This window comes from Cydia amplana, chromosome 23 (genome assembly GCF_948474715.1).
Source record: "Cydia amplana chromosome 23, ilCydAmpl1.1, whole genome shotgun sequence".
Classification (NCBI taxonomy): Eukaryota; Metazoa; Arthropoda; class Insecta; order Lepidoptera; family Tortricidae; genus Cydia; species Cydia amplana.
This window is the reverse complement of record NC_086091.1, coordinates 5583593-5603138: the sequence shown is the minus strand read 5'-3', so window position 1 is coordinate 5603138 and position 19546 is coordinate 5583593. Positions and strand designations below refer to the sequence as shown.

The 19546-nt window shown below is 36.3% G+C and overlaps 1 protein-coding gene across 1 annotated transcript in view; it reads left to right on the top strand.

The window, feature by feature from the left end:
• The window catches only part of LOC134658813 (homeobox protein OTX1 B), a 96650-nt gene that overhangs the window by 28098 nt on the left and 49006 nt on the right, over positions 1 to 19546 (top strand). Inside the window, exon 2 of the mRNA XM_063514476.1 lies at positions 1764 to 2076. Within this exon, the coding sequence (XP_063370546.1) occupies positions 1845 to 2076 (232 nt within the window). The 5' untranslated portion in view covers positions 1764 to 1844. The remainder of the gene's footprint in view (positions 1 to 1763; positions 2077 to 19546) is intronic.

Genomic DNA, 19546 nt, shown 5'->3' with positions numbered 1-19546 from the left:
ACTTCTCAGTTATTTTAGCTTTATAATCACACTTACGATAAAAATGGGTCACGATATGTATTGTGTGGTAAACTGCAATAATACTGGACGAAACAGTAATATTAAATTTTATATATTTTCAACGCCGAGCCTTTTATATCATATAGTACTATTCCAGGCTTAACAACGTAATGGCTAAACATTTTATCTAGTCTATGTCAACACAGAGTTTTTCTTGTATGTTAATAAAATAGTATGGCTAATACAGTGTACCAACATTAAGTGAATGTAATATTAGTTATTGAAAGCCCGTCAAAAGCACACTTTTGGCACGTAGGGTTATCTGTCGTCTGTCACAAGTGTCACAACAGACATTGTGCCTAAAGCGAGAGAACATACATTTTTAACACAAAATATGTTGATTAAAACCTGTGAAAAAGGTCAAAGTTTTTATAATGGCAAGCATCGTACGTATCCCCAGGATGAGGATCACTAAGTAAGTCATCAAAACATAGCGAAACATATATTTTTTTCATTGAATTTGTAACGAAACAACAACCAAGAAAATTGACCGAATAATATAAAATACACAGATAATTCTTACTGTTTTCACTAAAGCAAAAACCAAGTGTATTTAACATGAAACAGGAATAGATTCCGCACATTGTTAAGTACATTATAGTAAATATTTTTAAGGAATAATCTTTATTTTGTTGCGCTCGTTATTTGACAGCGCCGACCACTTGCGAACGCTAGGCGGCGCTGCCATCGTGCACGGTGCCAATAAGGATAAAAAATTCCTAAGTGTTGCCAGGTCTTAGGTATATTTGTTGCAACGTTTACTATCTACCTGCCTACTCATTTCATGAAATAAAGTACCTGCCAGAATTTACACGGATTGTCATAATGACTCCTAACACACCTAACCATAGACAGCATAATTTATTTTCTTGTAAGCGGACTTTCACTCCTTCCAAATTGTTTCAACTATGCTACGGAATGCATTATCAACATCAGAGGGGACCATTAGAAACATCATGAATAGACCTCGATTAGTACGAGTATCATGCCCACCTTTCATCGCTTACATCTCGTATGTCAGCACACTTTTTCTGACAATACAACCCCTCATACTACCCAAGACCAGGTAACTACAAAAAAGACGTGACAGAATGTCGGCAAACATGTACCTACTCCCAAAAAAAACCTTTACAGAATTGCAATTTTTGAATTCGGAACGCCGAAATCGTGACGAATGAGTCGTTTTTCAATCTTTAGCGTCCCACGTGTTTGACTTTTAGACCTTTGTGTTGCAATGCAGAAAAATTTACGGGCAATTGTGGAGTTGTGGAAAAAACGCAATTGTAATTGATGTGTTCAATCGAACGTGTAATTTCAATGTCGTGTGTATGAGCCGTGAAAAATTGGTCTTTATTGGAATATAATTACGTTGCCTTGTTAGAAATAAATGTTTGCTTTTGATATTGCTATAAGGTTATTTTTAGATGAATAGATACTTGTACCTAACCAATTAAGTTTCAATTATTACCAAACTTTCGTACTTAGTTTTGACATTGGAACAACATAACACTATGACTGTCATATAATCCCTCACCTCGTGATAGTACTAGATCAAACTAAGCGAAGTCGGTGTTTATTATATTTTTTTTGTATACACTAGCAGCTCTTGAAGCCGATGCGTGTATATCACAGCACTTTTTAAAGTTAAGATTACCTCTATTTTGTTCTTTCCTTCTAAAATAACACAATTCACCTTTTTCCAGACCGAAAAAATGGCAGACCGCCAATAAACGCCCAAAAATGCCACAAACGCGCGCGCGGCAGCGGTGACTACCAAACGACAGATGGCGCTGCTCACCAACTCGACGCAGCCTAGCGCCTCGGCGTCGCAAGCGCACCCCGCCACGCCGCTGCACCACTACTTCCACTACTTGAAGCAGCCGTCACCGTTGGCGCAGAACCCTTACGCTCATCACACGAGCGCGCACCACATGGGGATGGGACCAGGGCCGTTGGGCGGGCTCGGCCCGTTCGGGCTGACCCATCATGGGCTTGAGGCTGTTGGGTTTCCGCAAGGTGAGTGCTTCAATTGTTTATTACAGGACGTCGAAAATGGCCTGAATCGCTTCCAGAAAAGGATGGTACGGCCGTGCCTCTTTGTTTTGCTCGACTTGGCGGGGGCACTGCCGTGCCCTCAGAAAATGGCCGCCATCTCTGATTGACGTGTGTTGACACATTTTATTTGATGATAGCAACATATCTCCCAACTTAAATAACAATTGGCCAATAGAATGTGGGATACGATTATAAAAGCAAAAAAAAAGTGAACTGGGCAAGGCCTTGATTATCGTATTCCTATAAGTACAGTGACACTGTGTAGGTATGTACAATACCGTCAGGAATATCCTTATAGCCTTGTATGTAATTAATTAGTCTGATCGCGTCATGTTCTTTGGTAACAACTGTAACAAGTAAATGAGACTTATGTGATATAGCTCACATCTCTGCTCTACACATTAAGTACATATATCTGTCCCGATACATACGAACCTAATTTACTTACTCTCAAAAACCACATCCTCATGAAACAAGCTATTTGTTGAAAGCGTTCCTATGTTACAGCGAACCACGTCAGTTTACAATCCTTTAACGTTTTACAACCATTTATATGGCAACACCTTCCGCTGTTGCCAGCTCGAAATTAAAGAGGCTTGTAAATCAAACGTGCTTAGTAGAAATGGTAGGATTTATGAGTGGTACAATAAGATTAGCATTCGTTTATTAGTTAGTTGCGTGCTTCAAGATTCGAGTGATTAGTTTAGGACAGAGGTCTTTGAATTATTTTTTATATTTTGTTTTGATACATATTGATAGTGACCAGAATTCGTGTAATGGTGGTTGCATACTGGCTGTTATAACCAATGATCGGAATAGGTAGTGCCATTTGGGGTGAATGACCTCAAACATTGTACTTAACATGGATAAGACTCGGGATTCCAAGACTCTCATTTTTAGGGTTTCGTACCTCAAAAGGAAAAAACGGAACCCTAATAGGATCACTCGTGCGTCTGTCTGTCCGTCCGTCTGTCACAGCCGATTTTCTCCGAAACTACTGGACCAATTAAGTTGGAATTTGGCACACATATGTAAGTTTGTGACCCAAAGATGGACGTGTAACGTAAATAAATGAATTTTAAATATGGAGGCCATTTTTGGGGGGTAAATGAGAAAATTAAAAAATAAAGGTTTTCAAACTATATCGTGTTACATATCAAATGAAAGAGCTCATTGTAAGGATTTCAAATATAATTTTAGGATTAATAGTTTAGCAGTTATTCAAGAAAATAGGCAAAAAATTACCATTCCACCACATCCCCCCCCCCCCCCTTATCTCCAAAACTACTGGGTCTAAACTTTTGAAAAAATACACATAATAGTTCTTTACCTATAGATGACAGGAAAACCTATTAGAAATGTGCAGTCAAGCGTGAGTCGGACTTAATGTACGGAACCCTTGGAACGCGAATCCGACTCGCACTTGGCCGGATTTTTTCACAAAAATATTTTTTGGCATGTCTTTAATTGAAGTAGGTAATATGAAATTACGGGGTGAAAAGGTATATCCATACTAAGCTTATGCACCGAAGTCCCGTGAAATGGCACTACCAATTCCGATCACTGGTTATAACGTTATTCAACATTGTTTGACAGGGATAACATTAATAAAACACTATAAATACCGAGTATAATTCTATTAGTATCTTATTTAGTGTAAATACGGAAAAGAAGCAATGAGTTTCGTAATTAAGTAGTTTCTGGTGGCACAAATGATTTTCTCATAATTTTATTATCACATGTACTCGATTGCACATTTAATTCAAAAATAATTAAGTCTGGTCGCATATGCATGCATAGACATTAATCGGATTAAGATCTGCCGCATAACGAATAAACTCTTGTTTTATCTATTTTAAATATTGATACAGTCTGATATCGTCTGCGAAATATAATCCCTAATACATTCTGTTGGATGCAACTCACATTTAATATGATAAAGTTTGATCCATTAAGAATTTCTAACCTAAGCTAAATCGTTAGCCGTCTTAGACTCCCAAATCTCAAGAACTAAAAACTCGTAGGGGTACCATTAGCATTCCCTATGGCAACACCGACATGACAAGCGAAAACAACCGGGAGAGCATTGCATAATTTACGTTTCAAGAAGACATCCTTCGGAATAATCAAAACAGCCCCGCGTAAGCCGCTTATCCCCCCCTCCTGAGTGTTGCCAGTTACCCCTCCCCCCCGAAATGGGGAAACGGAGGAAGTTGCTTGGCCTTAATTAGCAGCGTTGTGTTTGTTATTTTTGATATTGTTACGTTAGTTGCGTGGGTATTTACTATTTACTATGTTGTGTAGTATTTTTACTTAAATATACCATAAATAGAACGGAGTGATAGTGAAAAAGACATAAATAAGTAACATATTTATGCTATAAATGATTCGAGTAGTAACGAAAAAAGGAAAGTTAAAGTTTTGTCATGTAGATATTTACTAAAGTAGCGGCTAAAATATTTGGCTGATACTGTTAAAAAAACTAAAACTTTCGTAATTTCTTTTTAATCCCGGACTTGAAGGTCGAACATAGATTACGTATGTATTACTTTTATATTCTATAAACATCCTTTTAAGGTTAATATTTTATTTTATAAAGAGAGTCAGTCATATTTGATGAAACAGTTTGGACAAATGTAATAACTAATAAGGTACTATAGTGTTTTTATATATTTCCCAGCTAGTTAATTGTTTGTGTACTATAGTTTGGTCAAAGTAGTTTGTCAGTGGAGCATAGACAAAGGAGTTGGGGTAATGTATTTTTCTTATGCTAGTAGATATATAACCCCCAAAAAGACGGATGATTTTCGTTTTTTGATCTAATGTTACCGATAGAATTGGTTTGCCAGGCTATACATATAGTCCGACAAAATTATTTAAGGACGCCACTTCCTACGTATAGTCCGTCAACCAAATCTTGTCAGTAGCAATGTAAAGCAAACTAAAGTAGGGCAACACTCAAAGAGCAGTATTGCGCTAAGAAAAGCAGCAATGTACATCGAACCAAAAGATTTTTTTTTTCCGCTGAGCGCGCCCTGCGTACGTCAATTCAAATTGTCACTCGCGGTTTATTGAAAAAATTTGAAACGGACGGACAATTTAAAAGCGATGTTAAAACAATGTTAATCAAAATGATGAACAAATTTGAAGATATCAAAAACAACTCCCTATCGTAGTGCTTATATTCTCTTTGTTCCCTATCTATGTCTTCTAAGTTTACTAAAATAAAATCATATCAAAATGCAGATAATTAGATAGTGCATATATTTGTTATTTACAATATAATATGCCACTTGTTAATGTAAATTAGTGTACTCTTCTGGATGAATATGACATACCTGTGTAATTTTTTTGATTGGTATATATTGTACAATAGGATTACATATTAAAAATAAAACAACTGATATTTGGGTGTTTATTTAATTTAAAGGTAAATAAGATAAGGGTCACTTTAGCTTACACTATAATTCAGGTCATTAATTGAAAAAATATAATGAAGTTACCAATGTTACCGGGTCACTTCAACCAAGCATAATACTCTGTAGTATTCTATTGCATCTTTGTAAATAGTCACAACTGATTGCTGAAAATATTAGACATGTGGGCCTATGGACGGTTTCCAGGACACAATTTATGGTCTTGTTGGATAGATTTAGGCATACGTTTTAATTTTATTTATGCCTTTCAACCCTAAAACAAAAAAACTGAACATAATCTTAAAAGTTCGAAAGAGTTCTTCCAGTGTGTACTTGTCATAACCTCAATTTTTAGTAATGTTTACCATCAACGAGCATGATTGTACATTGTAGGCCCCTTAGCTTTGCTTATTCTTATTTAATGTATTGGTATTTAATGGTCACAGCAGAAATATCTCTTGAAACAGAAACGATTCAGAATGAAAACCAAATGAAAACAAATAAGGTGACGGCTGTCGTTCACGATCCACATTCCACAGATAAAACACAGATGACACGCATTTTGGAATTATTCGAACACAGTGTTGCTAACCCGCGATTTTTCAAATTTGCCGCCTTTTACTACTGACAAGATTTGGTTGACGGACTTTAACTTTCACATTTTTGACGTAAAATGCTTGAACATGGCAACAATTTAGTATGGATTTTTTTTATTTCTATTTTATGTCGCACTATAACTACTACCCACATCTATAGTTTATGGTACACGCCCCGCCCTCTATTCTCTATGCACAAATAATCGACCGCCGCAAACCGGCCCGTTCCTCGAAGGGCCCTAATCCTCCTTTAGGCTCCCCGTATTGAAACGCTTTTAAAAATTCAAATCTTTCCCTTTCGTTGGTTTAACAGGTGCAATGACGACATTATTCGGTTATCATCCCTTTTATCCATGTTTTATTTGTTAGGTTTTTTAGACACACAAATACCTAATCGACAACGTAACCCAGCCTATATCATTTGAAATTTACCAGTAGCTTTTCGGTGAAGGAAAACATCGTGAGGAAACTGGACTAATCCAAATAAGGCCTAGTTTCCCCTCTGGGTTGGAAGGTCAGCTAGATGGCGGTCGCTTTCGTAAAAACTAGTGCCTACGCTATGTCCTGGGATTAGTCGCCAAGCGGACCCATGGCCAGGCTGCCATGAGCCGTAGCAAAATACCGGGACAACGCGAGGAAGAAGAAGTCAGTTTAAGCCCGACCGAATATTCGGTTCGGTATGAGCTGAACCGAATATTTATTTATTTATTTTATTTATTCGGCAAGGTCCATATTCGGCCCATCTCTAGTGCACATTATAAGTAATGAGGTATATCCCTATATAGAATATAAATACTTTAATTAGTTGTTAGAGCTTATGACCTAACTGACACCGACACATCTTCATAATTTTTTCCAGTTTTGCAAAATTTGACACTTTGCAATATGTTACCAAGAATTTATGGCACATATTTTATTATCTATAGGTACCGTCAGAACCCATAAAAAGTGGGGCTTAATCCCAAAAAGGGTTGCTCTAAGGAAAACTCTGTGATATTTTTAAATCGACGGGTGCGTTTTTTACGCTGAGAGTACAATAGTCATTCATTTTTTGACATCTTTTTGTTTGAAATCCTGTCTTAGAGAAAGGCATTTGTGTCAAATGTTAGAAGCAATGTTGCCAAGGTTATTACATTTTATAACTCCCAATTAAAAGAAAACATTTATATTTTCCTCAAACCTCCAAATTTCAGTCCGCTGTAAATCACCAAACTAAATTAACGGCTCGCCATTTTTTCCATTTAAAAACTGAATACACATTTTAATACGGGAATAAAATTAATCCGCGGACTTTTTTTAATCCGTATACCCATCCTTTTCGCCCCCATTATTTCCCATTGTCGTCTCTTTCGCGCTACGTTGGCAGCTGGGCGTTCTTTTTTCGAAATTTATTTTTTCCTCATTGTATATTGGCATCCCTTAGAATTTTATACGGCCAGTTGCTTTTTTAATCTCTTGGGCGGAATGAAATTAATTGATTATACTATAATATACATTTTATCGCGTCGGGGGTGCTTTTTAACTAATTTAAATCAATTTGATATGAAATGAAATGTATTATTTGTTTACTTTTACACAATACCATAAATAAAAAGTAGCCGCTGCTAGTTTTTATTGTGAATTTATGATCGTTCAGGTCGGATATATTTTTTACAGACATATTTTACAAATATGAGACAGTAGTTATATTTTTTATTTCCTGTTCCGTAGATGCAAGAACTTTTAGAATGAGGGAACTTTATTTTAGCCCGATAATTATAAAGTATAAACCAACTAAATGAGATTTGATCAATGATCCCCTTGGACTACCTACTGAAAATAGTAAGCGATACTGCTCTTCATATCTCTGTAAATTGAAATATTTAGAATTTTTCGATTCAAGGTTACCATCTTATAGTTTGCAATGATATTATATAACCATAGATAGGTTATACTCATACTTGAGGAGCACAAAAAATACTTCCATATTTATTTCTGTGCCTACGAAGAAATCTGTTATTATTGATTATTTTTCTCATTCCATCCATCTTTGTCACACTCGTTGTTAAACATACGGTCGTCTCTTTCTCTTTCGGTGTGCGGGAGCTCGTTAGCACGTGCACATTTCTCGCTTGTCCAGCCGCGACTAAAGGCAACTTGTCCAATTTGTCACAAGGTAAGCGCTTCAATTTTGGAACGCCTATAACCTATCTTGAGTTATAAATCATTGATAGTTTGTCGAAAAGATGTATTTAGTTAACTGATTTTAAATGGCAGTAGGCAGAAAAACCGTTAATTCTCAAAATTCCTCGATATCTGCCGAAACCTCCCTAATCGCATTAGGTAGTAGGGTTTCTCTTCGCTTCAGTGTTGTCATACTGCCCTAGATTCGGCAACGGTGTCATTCGCCCGATAAGGGCCTTTTTAACACCCGCCTTTAATAAGGACCAACGAATCGGGCCTGAGATGGTCGTGCTTTTTTCCTAGCCTATCTGAGTGTCCCACTGCTGGGCAAAGGCCCCCTTGATTTCCACGGCTCCCGATTTGTTGTTTCCTCTGGCCAGTTGTTCAGGAAGCTGTCCAGTTCATCCCGCCATATAGTGTCTGTTCGGAAAGAGAAGAGTCGTGGAATATATTGGACCCCATACATTTCACGACTCTTCTCTTTCCGCATAGACCCTATCTCCGTTTGGGCTTGCCTCGTCCACGTCCTACCGGCATCCACATTATGTGGGGCTTTTGGGTGGTGCTTTTTAATAGACTTACATTTCAAGGAGGTTCTGTATTTGGTTGTGGCTATTTTTATCTTCCCATCGTACTTGACAGTAACTACAACTGATGGATGAGGGCAGCTCTCAAACATAACTGTGGAAATTCTTTGGACTCTTTGTTCAGGATTTATATTTGATATAAGTAATGATGGCACTGACGGAATTCTTCTTCTTATGAGTATTGTGTGTTAAATATGTCTAACTGAATTTTGCTATTAGACCATCCCGGAATCGCGAAATAAAATTGGTTATCTCATAGTAGGTTATACTGAATGTATAGAAAACAGAGGAAACGATTGGCCAAAATTTAAAGCACTAACAATTTTTAGTACTCCGTACAAAACTTTGTTCACGAAGCACTTTATGGGATCACTTCGATCTTGCAAATCGTACCAAACTATGTTTACGAAAAACTGCAGGGATCACTTCGGCGTGCGGCATAATAGTTTTGCAATTGCAGGGTTCAATATAGGTATTCACAATCCAACTTAACTATGCAAAGTTCGACGATAGGTCTGGCCTAGTGGGTATAGTGACCCTGCCTGTGAAGCCGATGGTCCTGGGTTCGAATCCCGGTAAGGGCGTTTATTTGTGTGATGAACACAGATATTTGGTCCTGAGTCATGGGTGTTTTCTATGTATGTATGTATTTATCGATATTAGTAAGTATGTATATCGTCACCTCTAGCACCCATAGTACAAGCTTTGCTTAGTTTGGGGCTAGGTTGATCTGTGTAAGATGTCCCCTAATATTTATTTATGTATGGTTAAATAAGTGATAGGTGTTTAAAACATGTACCTATTTCGTTAGGTGGCTCACCTCTGCACGTGAGAGTGTGAACGGTCCTGCGACACAAACGGTAACTCACACCGGCCGACCGCCGGATTACACTTGGTGGGATTCCGATCGATACGAAGCTACCGGGTTTCTTCACTGCAAGATATCGCTATGTCTTTTAAAGTATATTTTGTAATGGAAAATACAATAGTAGTATTTGACACTATCCCTATAAACTGACATAGATGTCATACAGGGTGCTTCCTGTAACATGAGCAATAAATTAAACCGTAGTAATTAATTACCCGTAATTTAACCGTGTTGGTCCTCAAACTGACCAACATTTGTTCAGCAACTTTTGAAAATAACTCGTGTTTTGATTTTTATTACACTTTAAAGTTTATTCTAAGACGCAATGTATTGCAAATTTTGTTATGTTTAAAGCGTGACAAGCAACGTCAAACACACTGATGTCAGCGTACTACATTGAAGGCAATATTTATTTTGTATAAAAAAGAGGAAGTCTAAAGGATTCATAATTTCCAAAAGTTGCTGAACAAATGTTGGTCAGTTTGAGGAGTACAGCCTTTAGTTTAATTTATTGCTCCTGTTACAGGAAGCACCCTGTATATTAAAGAAAAAGTGACGAAGCCCTCCAGTGGTGAAGATCGAACTCGAAAACACAAATCAAAATATTTAATAAAATAATTTGATTTGTTCCCAGAGTTGTGACTAACCCTATAGTTAAACATAATATTGGTGTACAGGTGTATATTAATATATTTGATTTTGGGTATATACCCAAACTGTTTGTCAAATTCTACGATGTCTATTTCAGAAGCCTACAAATTGTTTTTAACCCTAGTGAACTATTTACTCTGTAACACCTATTGACATGGCTCAAATTTATTAAATTCCGCTACCTACAGGTTGAACGGAAGAGATCGCTGTTTAGCGATAAGACCGCCTGTTATTTACCTTTTCTTAAGTTGCTGTATTCATTATATTGTTTTCTGTATTGAGGTGTGCAATAAAGAGTATAGGTAATATAGTATAAATATTAAAAAACTGAAGAAAGTGTTTCTGTAACTCTGTAACTACTATTAAGTTATTTCGCTTTTACTCAACTGTGACGGGGTGGACAAAGTTTTATACTTTTACGATACTTAGTTTATTTAGCTTCACTTTCCTAAACTTGTCGGTTTATCTACAGAACTTCGCATCCGATTTAGAACCCAAATATTTTTATCGATGAAGACAAAAGCAAAGCTATTTTTAATATAGAACATGGCTCCCACATTCTAATTTATGTTTTTGATGGCATATTCGTTACTCCTCACAAATATAGCATACTGAGTACTTACACAACATTGCGTAACTTTTTTATTACAAATTAAATCGCTACCTATTTTATGATCTTGCTCTTTGAACTTACAGTTTGTTTAGCAAATAAGATTAGCAACCACGGGATGACCGTGTACACTGCCATCTATTTCTGAGCCTTCTCTTTAAATGAGTCATAATCTTAAGGTCACGTTATATTTAATCGAGTTTATAAGCAAAGAACATAAAAGTCGAACAATGTTCGATCTTAACTTCATGGGAATAAAGTTACAAAACTCTCTATGAAGTCTATCTTCCGTCAGTCACCTGCAATAATATGTTACTCTTGGAAGTCTGCAAAAACATATGACACGCTCTTATGGCTCTACAAATAAGATCGTGTTAGATATTTTTGCGGCCTTCGTTGTGTAACATATTATTGCACTGTACAGTAGTTCAAACGCTCGATTACGTTGACTTGTTAAAGAAAACACCATACAAAGTTACCTTAGGAACTGTGCCATCGAACTTTGGGTTTGACAAATGAATATTATAATAATTGAAAGTAAGTGTCATGCGTGAAATCGCGGCGCGGCCGGACCACATTTTATGGGACAGTTTGGAGTTGATACTACCGCTAAAACTTATTGGTGTTCGGTCTGTGACTGTGGCGCCGCCGTGGCGGGTTTGAAAAATAGTTGACAGTTGATAGCATGATAGCTGTCAAATAAGATCTGCTGTTCAAGCTGTGAAAGTTCAATTTTTTTCCCACGACCCGTGTGTTTAGCTGTTGTCTTTTGTATTTACATTCCGCACATTTCGAACATGCCAAGGGGTCAGCCGCATTTGAGGGAAGCTAGTACTGTAAGGGCTGATTTAGACGGCGCGCGAACTCGTATACGATTTTAGCTACACTGCGGACCATCGAGGTGACATCAATTCAGCCGACCGATCAAATGACGCAATGTAATGAAACTCGCATGCGAGTTCTCGCACCGTCTAAATGAGCCCTAAAACTGGTGTAACTTGACAGACATTCAGATGTACTCTTTGAGTGATAAACTCGAACATAGCCAATAACTCTATAATTTACCGCTAGCTTTTCGATTTATATCAACATCATAAGAATATCTTGCAGATTTACGAACATAAACAGATTTGTTTGTCATAACTGCATTAGACAGTGGACTGTAGTATTTTTAACCGACTTCCAAATCTAAAAGGAGGAGGTTATCAATTCGGTTGTATTTTTTTTTTTTTTTTTTTTTATGTTTGTTACTCCATATCTCCGTCATTGCTGGACCGATTTTGAATTTTTTTTTTGATTGCTTGTATATGCTTACAGATTGGTCCCGTTTTTGTCAAAACCCAGTTCTGATGATGGGATCCATGAGGAATCGAGGGAACTCCTCAAATCTTAAAGGCATACATATAGTGATTTTTGTATTTTTATCAACAAATCAAGCATATACATTCAAAAAAGTGACATTTGATGAAGTGGAACTGCTGATGATGATCAGAACGGAACTCTTCAACGACGCATAGTACACGTTTGACGATTTGTCCTCTTCGTTATGTTTGTTAAGCAAGTTAAGTTTTTAAGCCACATTTTTGTCAAGCTCGAGTTCTGATGATTCCCATCATGTGGCCACGAGGAATCGAGGGAACTCCTCCAATCTTAAAGGCATGCGTATAGAGATTTTTGTATTTTCATCAGAAAATCGAGCATTTTCATTAAAAACTGTCTCATTTGATGAAGTGGAACTGCTGATGATGATCATAACGGAACTCTTCAACGACGCATAGCTCGCATTTGGCAATTTGTCCTTTTCGTTATGTTTGTTAAGCAAGTTAGGTTTTTAGGCACATTTATGTCAATCTCAAGTCTTGAACATGGGATCCATGAGGAATAGAGGGAACTTCTAAAATCTTAAAGGCATACGTATAGAATTTTATATATTTTCATCAGAAAATCAAGCATTTACATTACAAACTGTGGCATTTGATGAAGTGGAACTGTTGATGATGATCAGAACAGAACTCTTCAACGACGCATAGTACACGTTTTGTGATTTTGAATTTCGATTTTGACTTGGACTGGGCCCCGGACTCCGGACTCGGACCCGTACTCGGACTCGGACCCGGACTCGGATCCGGACATGGACCCGGACCTTGTCCCGGAAAATCACTATGGTACCTAAACTAAATATACCACTATGATTACCATAAAATGTATACATATTACCAAATAAAGTATAAGCGCCGTTAAGTGGGTCCAGGCTAGTAGTTAGAGAAGTCGGTTTTTTTCTATTAAAGATTATTAGCAAGTACTTTCCACCAAACTTACCAATCTATATTATTATCAGGTGGTCAGTTCACTCGTTTACTTATCCTAATATTTAGTATCAAGAGTTTTCACAAGTCATACAAATTGTCACACCAAAACAACCCAGTGGCATCGCAACCTCTCTGAACCGTATAACTATATTAAATTTATCATTTACGAATACCGCTACCGGCGGCACCTTTGACGGCCATCTTGCGCCGCCATGTTTGTTTTGTTTTTTTTTTTAAACTTTAATGCAACGGCCCTGTCACCGTCAGCCGTTATCTTCAAACGTCAGTTTTATGAGATATTTGTTGGAAAAAGTTTTCGCTACCGAGTTGATAAACAATTTTAATGTGGTCAGTTAAAAAGCCGCGTTTTTAGGAGCTTAAAAAAAAGGATTCTTTAGGTCGAAAAAAAAATGGTATTCATAGATATTGAAATGTCGTGGGATGAGTCATACATTACGTTCTTTTGTTTTCTATTCCCTGTACCTGTTAGTACCTATTAGCAAAATATACAAAAATATAGATCATCTAAAAATCTAGTTTACCAACTAATAGGCCATAATTTAATCAAAATACATTACCCCCTTTTCCCCACCGCATCAACCTACAGTTACAGCCGTAAAGACAGACAGACAGACACATCGAGAACATGACCGATTAGCATCCGCCGCAGACACACGATTATGGATTAATGCCTCCTGTTCCAATTAACTTATCTTACCTTATCTTTATCTTTCAGGTTCGTATATTAATTACAATAGTTGATGCAAATAATGTTAAGGCTTGTCATGTTTGTGAAATGAATCGATTCATTTGTGCGTCTGTGTCGATACTTTTATAATGCCCTACGAAAATACAAAAATAAAATCGATATTAATTTAACCTTTTCGACGCCGTGTCAAACACAAAAGCTGTCACGCTGACGCCACGTCACCGAAGTGTCTAAACTGAAATTGAACTTTATGCATATGCACGTAGGTCTATGTTGCTCTGTGGTCTGTGACCGATTAATCGGTCTTTGGCGTTGAACCTACGGTGCGGATATATCGGTCATTGGCGTCCAAAAGGTTAACACTGAAAAGAGTAGTAGAGTCAGTAAGGTAAGTCTGCGGCAACTTGATAAGCGGCAGAGTGTGGAAGTGTCACCATAAAGGTCAAATTTCTATGCAATTATGGCGCTCCCACACTTAGTCGCTGCAGACTTAGCTTAGTTAGACGAACTCCATATTATTTATTTTGTTAATGAATTAGACATCAACGGGCTACCTAAATAATTAAATATAGACCTTACTTTTTAATCCCAAGAACAATTTCAAAAAACTTATCTGACATTTGTATAGTTTGCATACCTCAGGCGCAATAACCGAAGCAAGATATATGTCAGGTTAGTGGTGAAAAACACCTCACAATTAGAAAACACTATTTTCTCTAACAAGGTAAACACAAATATACAACATTTGTGTTTCCATCACCCATTCTAAACACTTAATATAACAGTAAGACACCGTGGGAACCCTCCCGCTGCCGCAGGTTGCCCCCTCTACCCCTGTCGTCAGTTGCCCCCGTTGCCATTTGCCCCCGAAGTGACAATGTTTTGACAGCGCAATTTTCACTTGATTCGTTTTTCGTGTAACGCTCCGAGTTTGTTTTCAATTGATTACCGATTGTGCATTTTGATTAGAATACAAACAAAGAAGGGAGGGTGAAATGAGGATAAAAAGTGTGTTTGATTTAGAATGTAATGTTTGACATGATTCTCAAAATCGTTGTCAGCGATCCTAGGTATCTAGGTGTTTTTTTTTAATCTCCCTACAGTATATAGTAAATACTGTAAGGTGGTTTGTATAGTTAATATCTGAAATCACAAATTTTTATGCTTATTTTGACAAAAAAAACTAGTTTTGTAATAGTAGGGTTTCTACTTGAAAAACACAAATTAAAATATTTTCATAGAAAGTAATTCAATTTGTTCGTAAAAAAAGTATTGTTTTAAATATAACCTTTCAGGTGATAAACTCCCGCGGTAATGTTTATTTAAATTATTTGTTGTGTATTGTGATGTGAACTGCTTAAAACGGGCTTCCCGGGTTAGGAAATGTCATTTTTTGCAAGCAACAAAAACAAAACCTACATACTGCTAAGTTACGATCTAGAAAGTTGTTTTTTTTTCAATACCTCATTTAATCAAAGTCAATTTATTTACTGTCTTTATTGATTGTTGCACTGATTGACACTCGCGTGCAACATGTCAAATTACAGATCAATTATCTGTCTAGAAGTGAGTGAAAGCGAACTTGATAGAAAGAAACTTGCAAGATTTCACATTATCGCGACAAAATGAAAATTCACACACTCCTCAAACGTATTTTTTTTTGCTCAGCTGTCATAGTTCTAATGATTTAGTTATAATCAACAAAATTAAATTGTGACTATTCACCTTTAAAATAACAGTACAGCACACTATGTCTCGCAATGCTGTAAAACTGTAAAAATCTCTTATTTACTTACTTACATATTAGTCGGTTCAATTAATATTACAAACTGTGTTAGACACTTGTTTCATTAATATTTAATGTTTGTTATTTTTTTATACATAAATATCGTGTTTTATATTATAAAGCTATATATAGAGTTTAGGGACATATTCATATTCATATTCATATTCAATCATTTATTTGCATAAAAAACACAGAAATGCATGCAAATACAATTTTTAAAAACACAGAGATCGCAACAATACAGAAAACAGAAATAATAAAACACACAGCTATACCTAAGTCAAACAGAAAAACAAAACAATAATACTAAGTCAAATGTCAGGTACAATGGTCAAATACAACTTCTACGATTCGGACACACACAGGCATGTCGAATACCTAATTTCTTTGGACCTATTTTTAACGAAATGTTTTTCCATTTAGTTGATATTTCCGGTTGTCTAGTAAATAGTATTCAGGGACCTCAACAAACACCCAAAACCAAAAACCATCATCAAAGAGAGAAAAAAACTAAATAGGTTCTGATATTGGCCCTTTATTGTTATTTGTACCTAAATTAAATAACTTGAATACATAAATTCCCGTATCAAGTATCATAAAACATTATTTTAATTCAGTTCCATATATGTTGCAAATAAAATTGCAACTCCAAATAAATTCACACCTCTAACGTCGAGTCAGTGCCCTGTTTATTTTGAGCACCACTGTTTGCCCCATTAGCCCCCGAGTGCGATGTTTGTGGAGCGGCCGCGGCACGCGCACGGTTAATGGTAAAAAACGCTGGCAACACTCGAGTGGACAGAAGTAAAAATGTTATAGTCCGTCAACCAAATCTTGTCAGTAGCAATGTAAAGCAAACTAAAGTAGGGCAACACTCAAAGAGCAGTATTGCGCTAAGAAAAGCAGCAATGTACATCGAACCAAAAGATTTTTTTTTCCGCTGAGCGCGCCCTGCGTACGTCAATTCAAATTGTCACTCGCAGTTTATTGAAAAAATTTGAAACGGACGGACAATTTAAAAGCGATGTTAAAACAATATTAATCAAAATGATGAACAAATTTGAAGATATCAAAAACAACTCCCTATCGTAGTGCTTATATTCTCTTTCTTCCCTATCTATGTCTTCTAAGTTTACTAAAATAAAATCATATCAAAATGCAGATAATTAGATAGTGCATATATTTGTTATTTACAATATAATATGCCACTTGTTAATGTAAATTAGTGTACTCTTCTGGATGAATATGACATACCTGTGTAATTTTTTTGATTGGTATATATTGTACAATAGGATTACATATTAAAAATAAAACAACTGATATTTGGGTGTTTATTTAATTTAAAGGTAAATAAGATAAGGGTCACTATAATTCAGGTCATTAATTGAAAAAATATAATGAAGTTACCAATGTTACCGGGTCACTTCAACCAAGCATAATACTCTGTAGTATTCTATTGCATCTTTGTAAATAGTCACAACTGATTGCTGAAAATATTAGACATGTGGGCCTATGGACGGTTTCCAGGACACAATTTATGGTCTTGTTGGATAGATTTAGGCATACGTTTTAATTTTATTTATGCCTTTTAACCCTAAAACAATAAAACTGAACATAATCTTAAAAGTTCGAAAGAGTTCTTCCAGTGTGTACTTGTCATAACCTCAATTTTTAGTATTGTTTACCATCAACGAGCATGATTGTACATTGTAGGCCCCTTAGCTTTGCTTATTCTTATTTAATGTATTGGTATTTAATGGTGACAGCAGAAATATCTCTTGAAACAGAAACGATTCAGAAAACAAATAAGGTGACGGCTGTCGTTCACGATCCACATTCCACAGATAAAACACAGATGACACGCATTTTGGAATTATTCGAACACAGTGTTGCTAACCCGCGATTTTTCAAATTTGCCGCCTTTTACTACTGACAAGATTTGGTTGACGGACTTTAGTTGACTTTGTAAAAAGCTTGCAACACTGAAATGTAAAAAAGTAAATGCGGTTGACTTTTTAAAAAGCTTGCAACATTGTAGTATAGTGTGTTCAGTGTATTGTAAAGATACAGCAAAGCATTTGTCTAGTTTGACTAGCTGTAGGTGTAGGTACAAATCTAATACGGAAGTACAATGGTCATAACTCACAAGGACTGATAAGTTTGTTTTATCAAGCATAGCATAAAGCTTGTTTTACACGATATTCTTTCTAGCCATAATAACTAACCTACCTAAAGATTCTGCTGTTCATAATTTATGTCTGTATAGTTCGTTTTTTTTAGCATAAAGTAAACAATCTTGATGTGCAGGGGTCGGACAAAAAGTGCGGATGACGTCAAACCACTTATAGGATGATTTCAAATAGTATTTTTGATTTTCATAAACAATTATCACTTATCATTTATCAACCTCTTTATTAAACGATATCGCCACTTGAAATGAGTAAGTACGTTTTTGACTGACACATTGTCAATCAGATGAACAATAAATTGACTTCGTTATTGTTTAGCTATTGTATCTTCACGATTATATTTAGCTAAAATTTATATTTACTAATGTATAAGAAAACGCTCTAAAATGTCATCTTAACTCGAATATTGTGGCAAGTTTCGTGAAATTTATTTTATTCACTACATCACCCTACCACCTGTATTAATAATTCCATGGATTTATTTACGATTATTTTGTTACTTCATTAATACTACTTTGTTACTACATGTCACACGGAAGTTTAAATACAAACTCAAACATCATCCTGTGTGCAAGATTACGTCATTTTTACGTCATTCGCACTTTTTGTCCGACCCCTGTTGATGTGTCTTTTAATTGAAAAACACATTTTAAAAATAAGTTACGGCAAATATGTATCAATTATGAATCTAATACGATCATTTATATTCTTCTGCTTTCATAAGTAATAGTTTTTGATTTTTAAAAAGCGTTTTTCAATTAAAAGACATGTCAAGATCGCTTACCTTCTTGCAAGTTCTTACTAATGCTAAAAAAACGAACTATAGTATATGTCTGTATGAACACCGGTAACATGCACGAAAAAGTGTCACGTTGTGGACAGATCTCCATGGTAAGTGGACACGGACAGATCTCCATGGTGACGTATAAAAGTAGGTATGCAATTTTTCATCAATGTTTTCTTATGACGTTATCACGCAAAGTTATCGTCCGTAAACCGACTTTACAGACAACCGTTTTTTTAGAGTTACCAAACTCAACAACGCTTATGTCACACCTTGGGACTTGCAAGCGTCCATACACCACGATACTGCTTTAACTCCTTATTAACGATGGCTATCTGTTTGTTTTGCGCCGATGTGGTATAAAAAAAGCAAAAAAAAATTGCACTGCCGCTGAAACTTGGGTTCTGTTTTCGCAAATGTGCTCAGTGTTTTTCAATTCAATGCAGTCAGAAACTAACCAGAAATAGAGGGCATGTGAAATGCCTGCACATTTTCCACGCCTATTTTCCCATTTCCACCGCTTCAGGCCAGTGATTGTAAAGTCAACATGCTATGTTTGTGGAGCGTGAGGGTAGGTGTTAGTGTTTAGTGTGGCTGGTTGGGATGGTCGTCGCATTTTATAGGGGTGAAAACGAAAGAATGGTATACAGATTACATACAGAAACGAAAGAATGGTATACAGATTACATACAGAAACGAAAGAATGGTATACAGATTACACACAGAAACGAAGGAATCGTATACAGAAGAGTAAACGGACAGC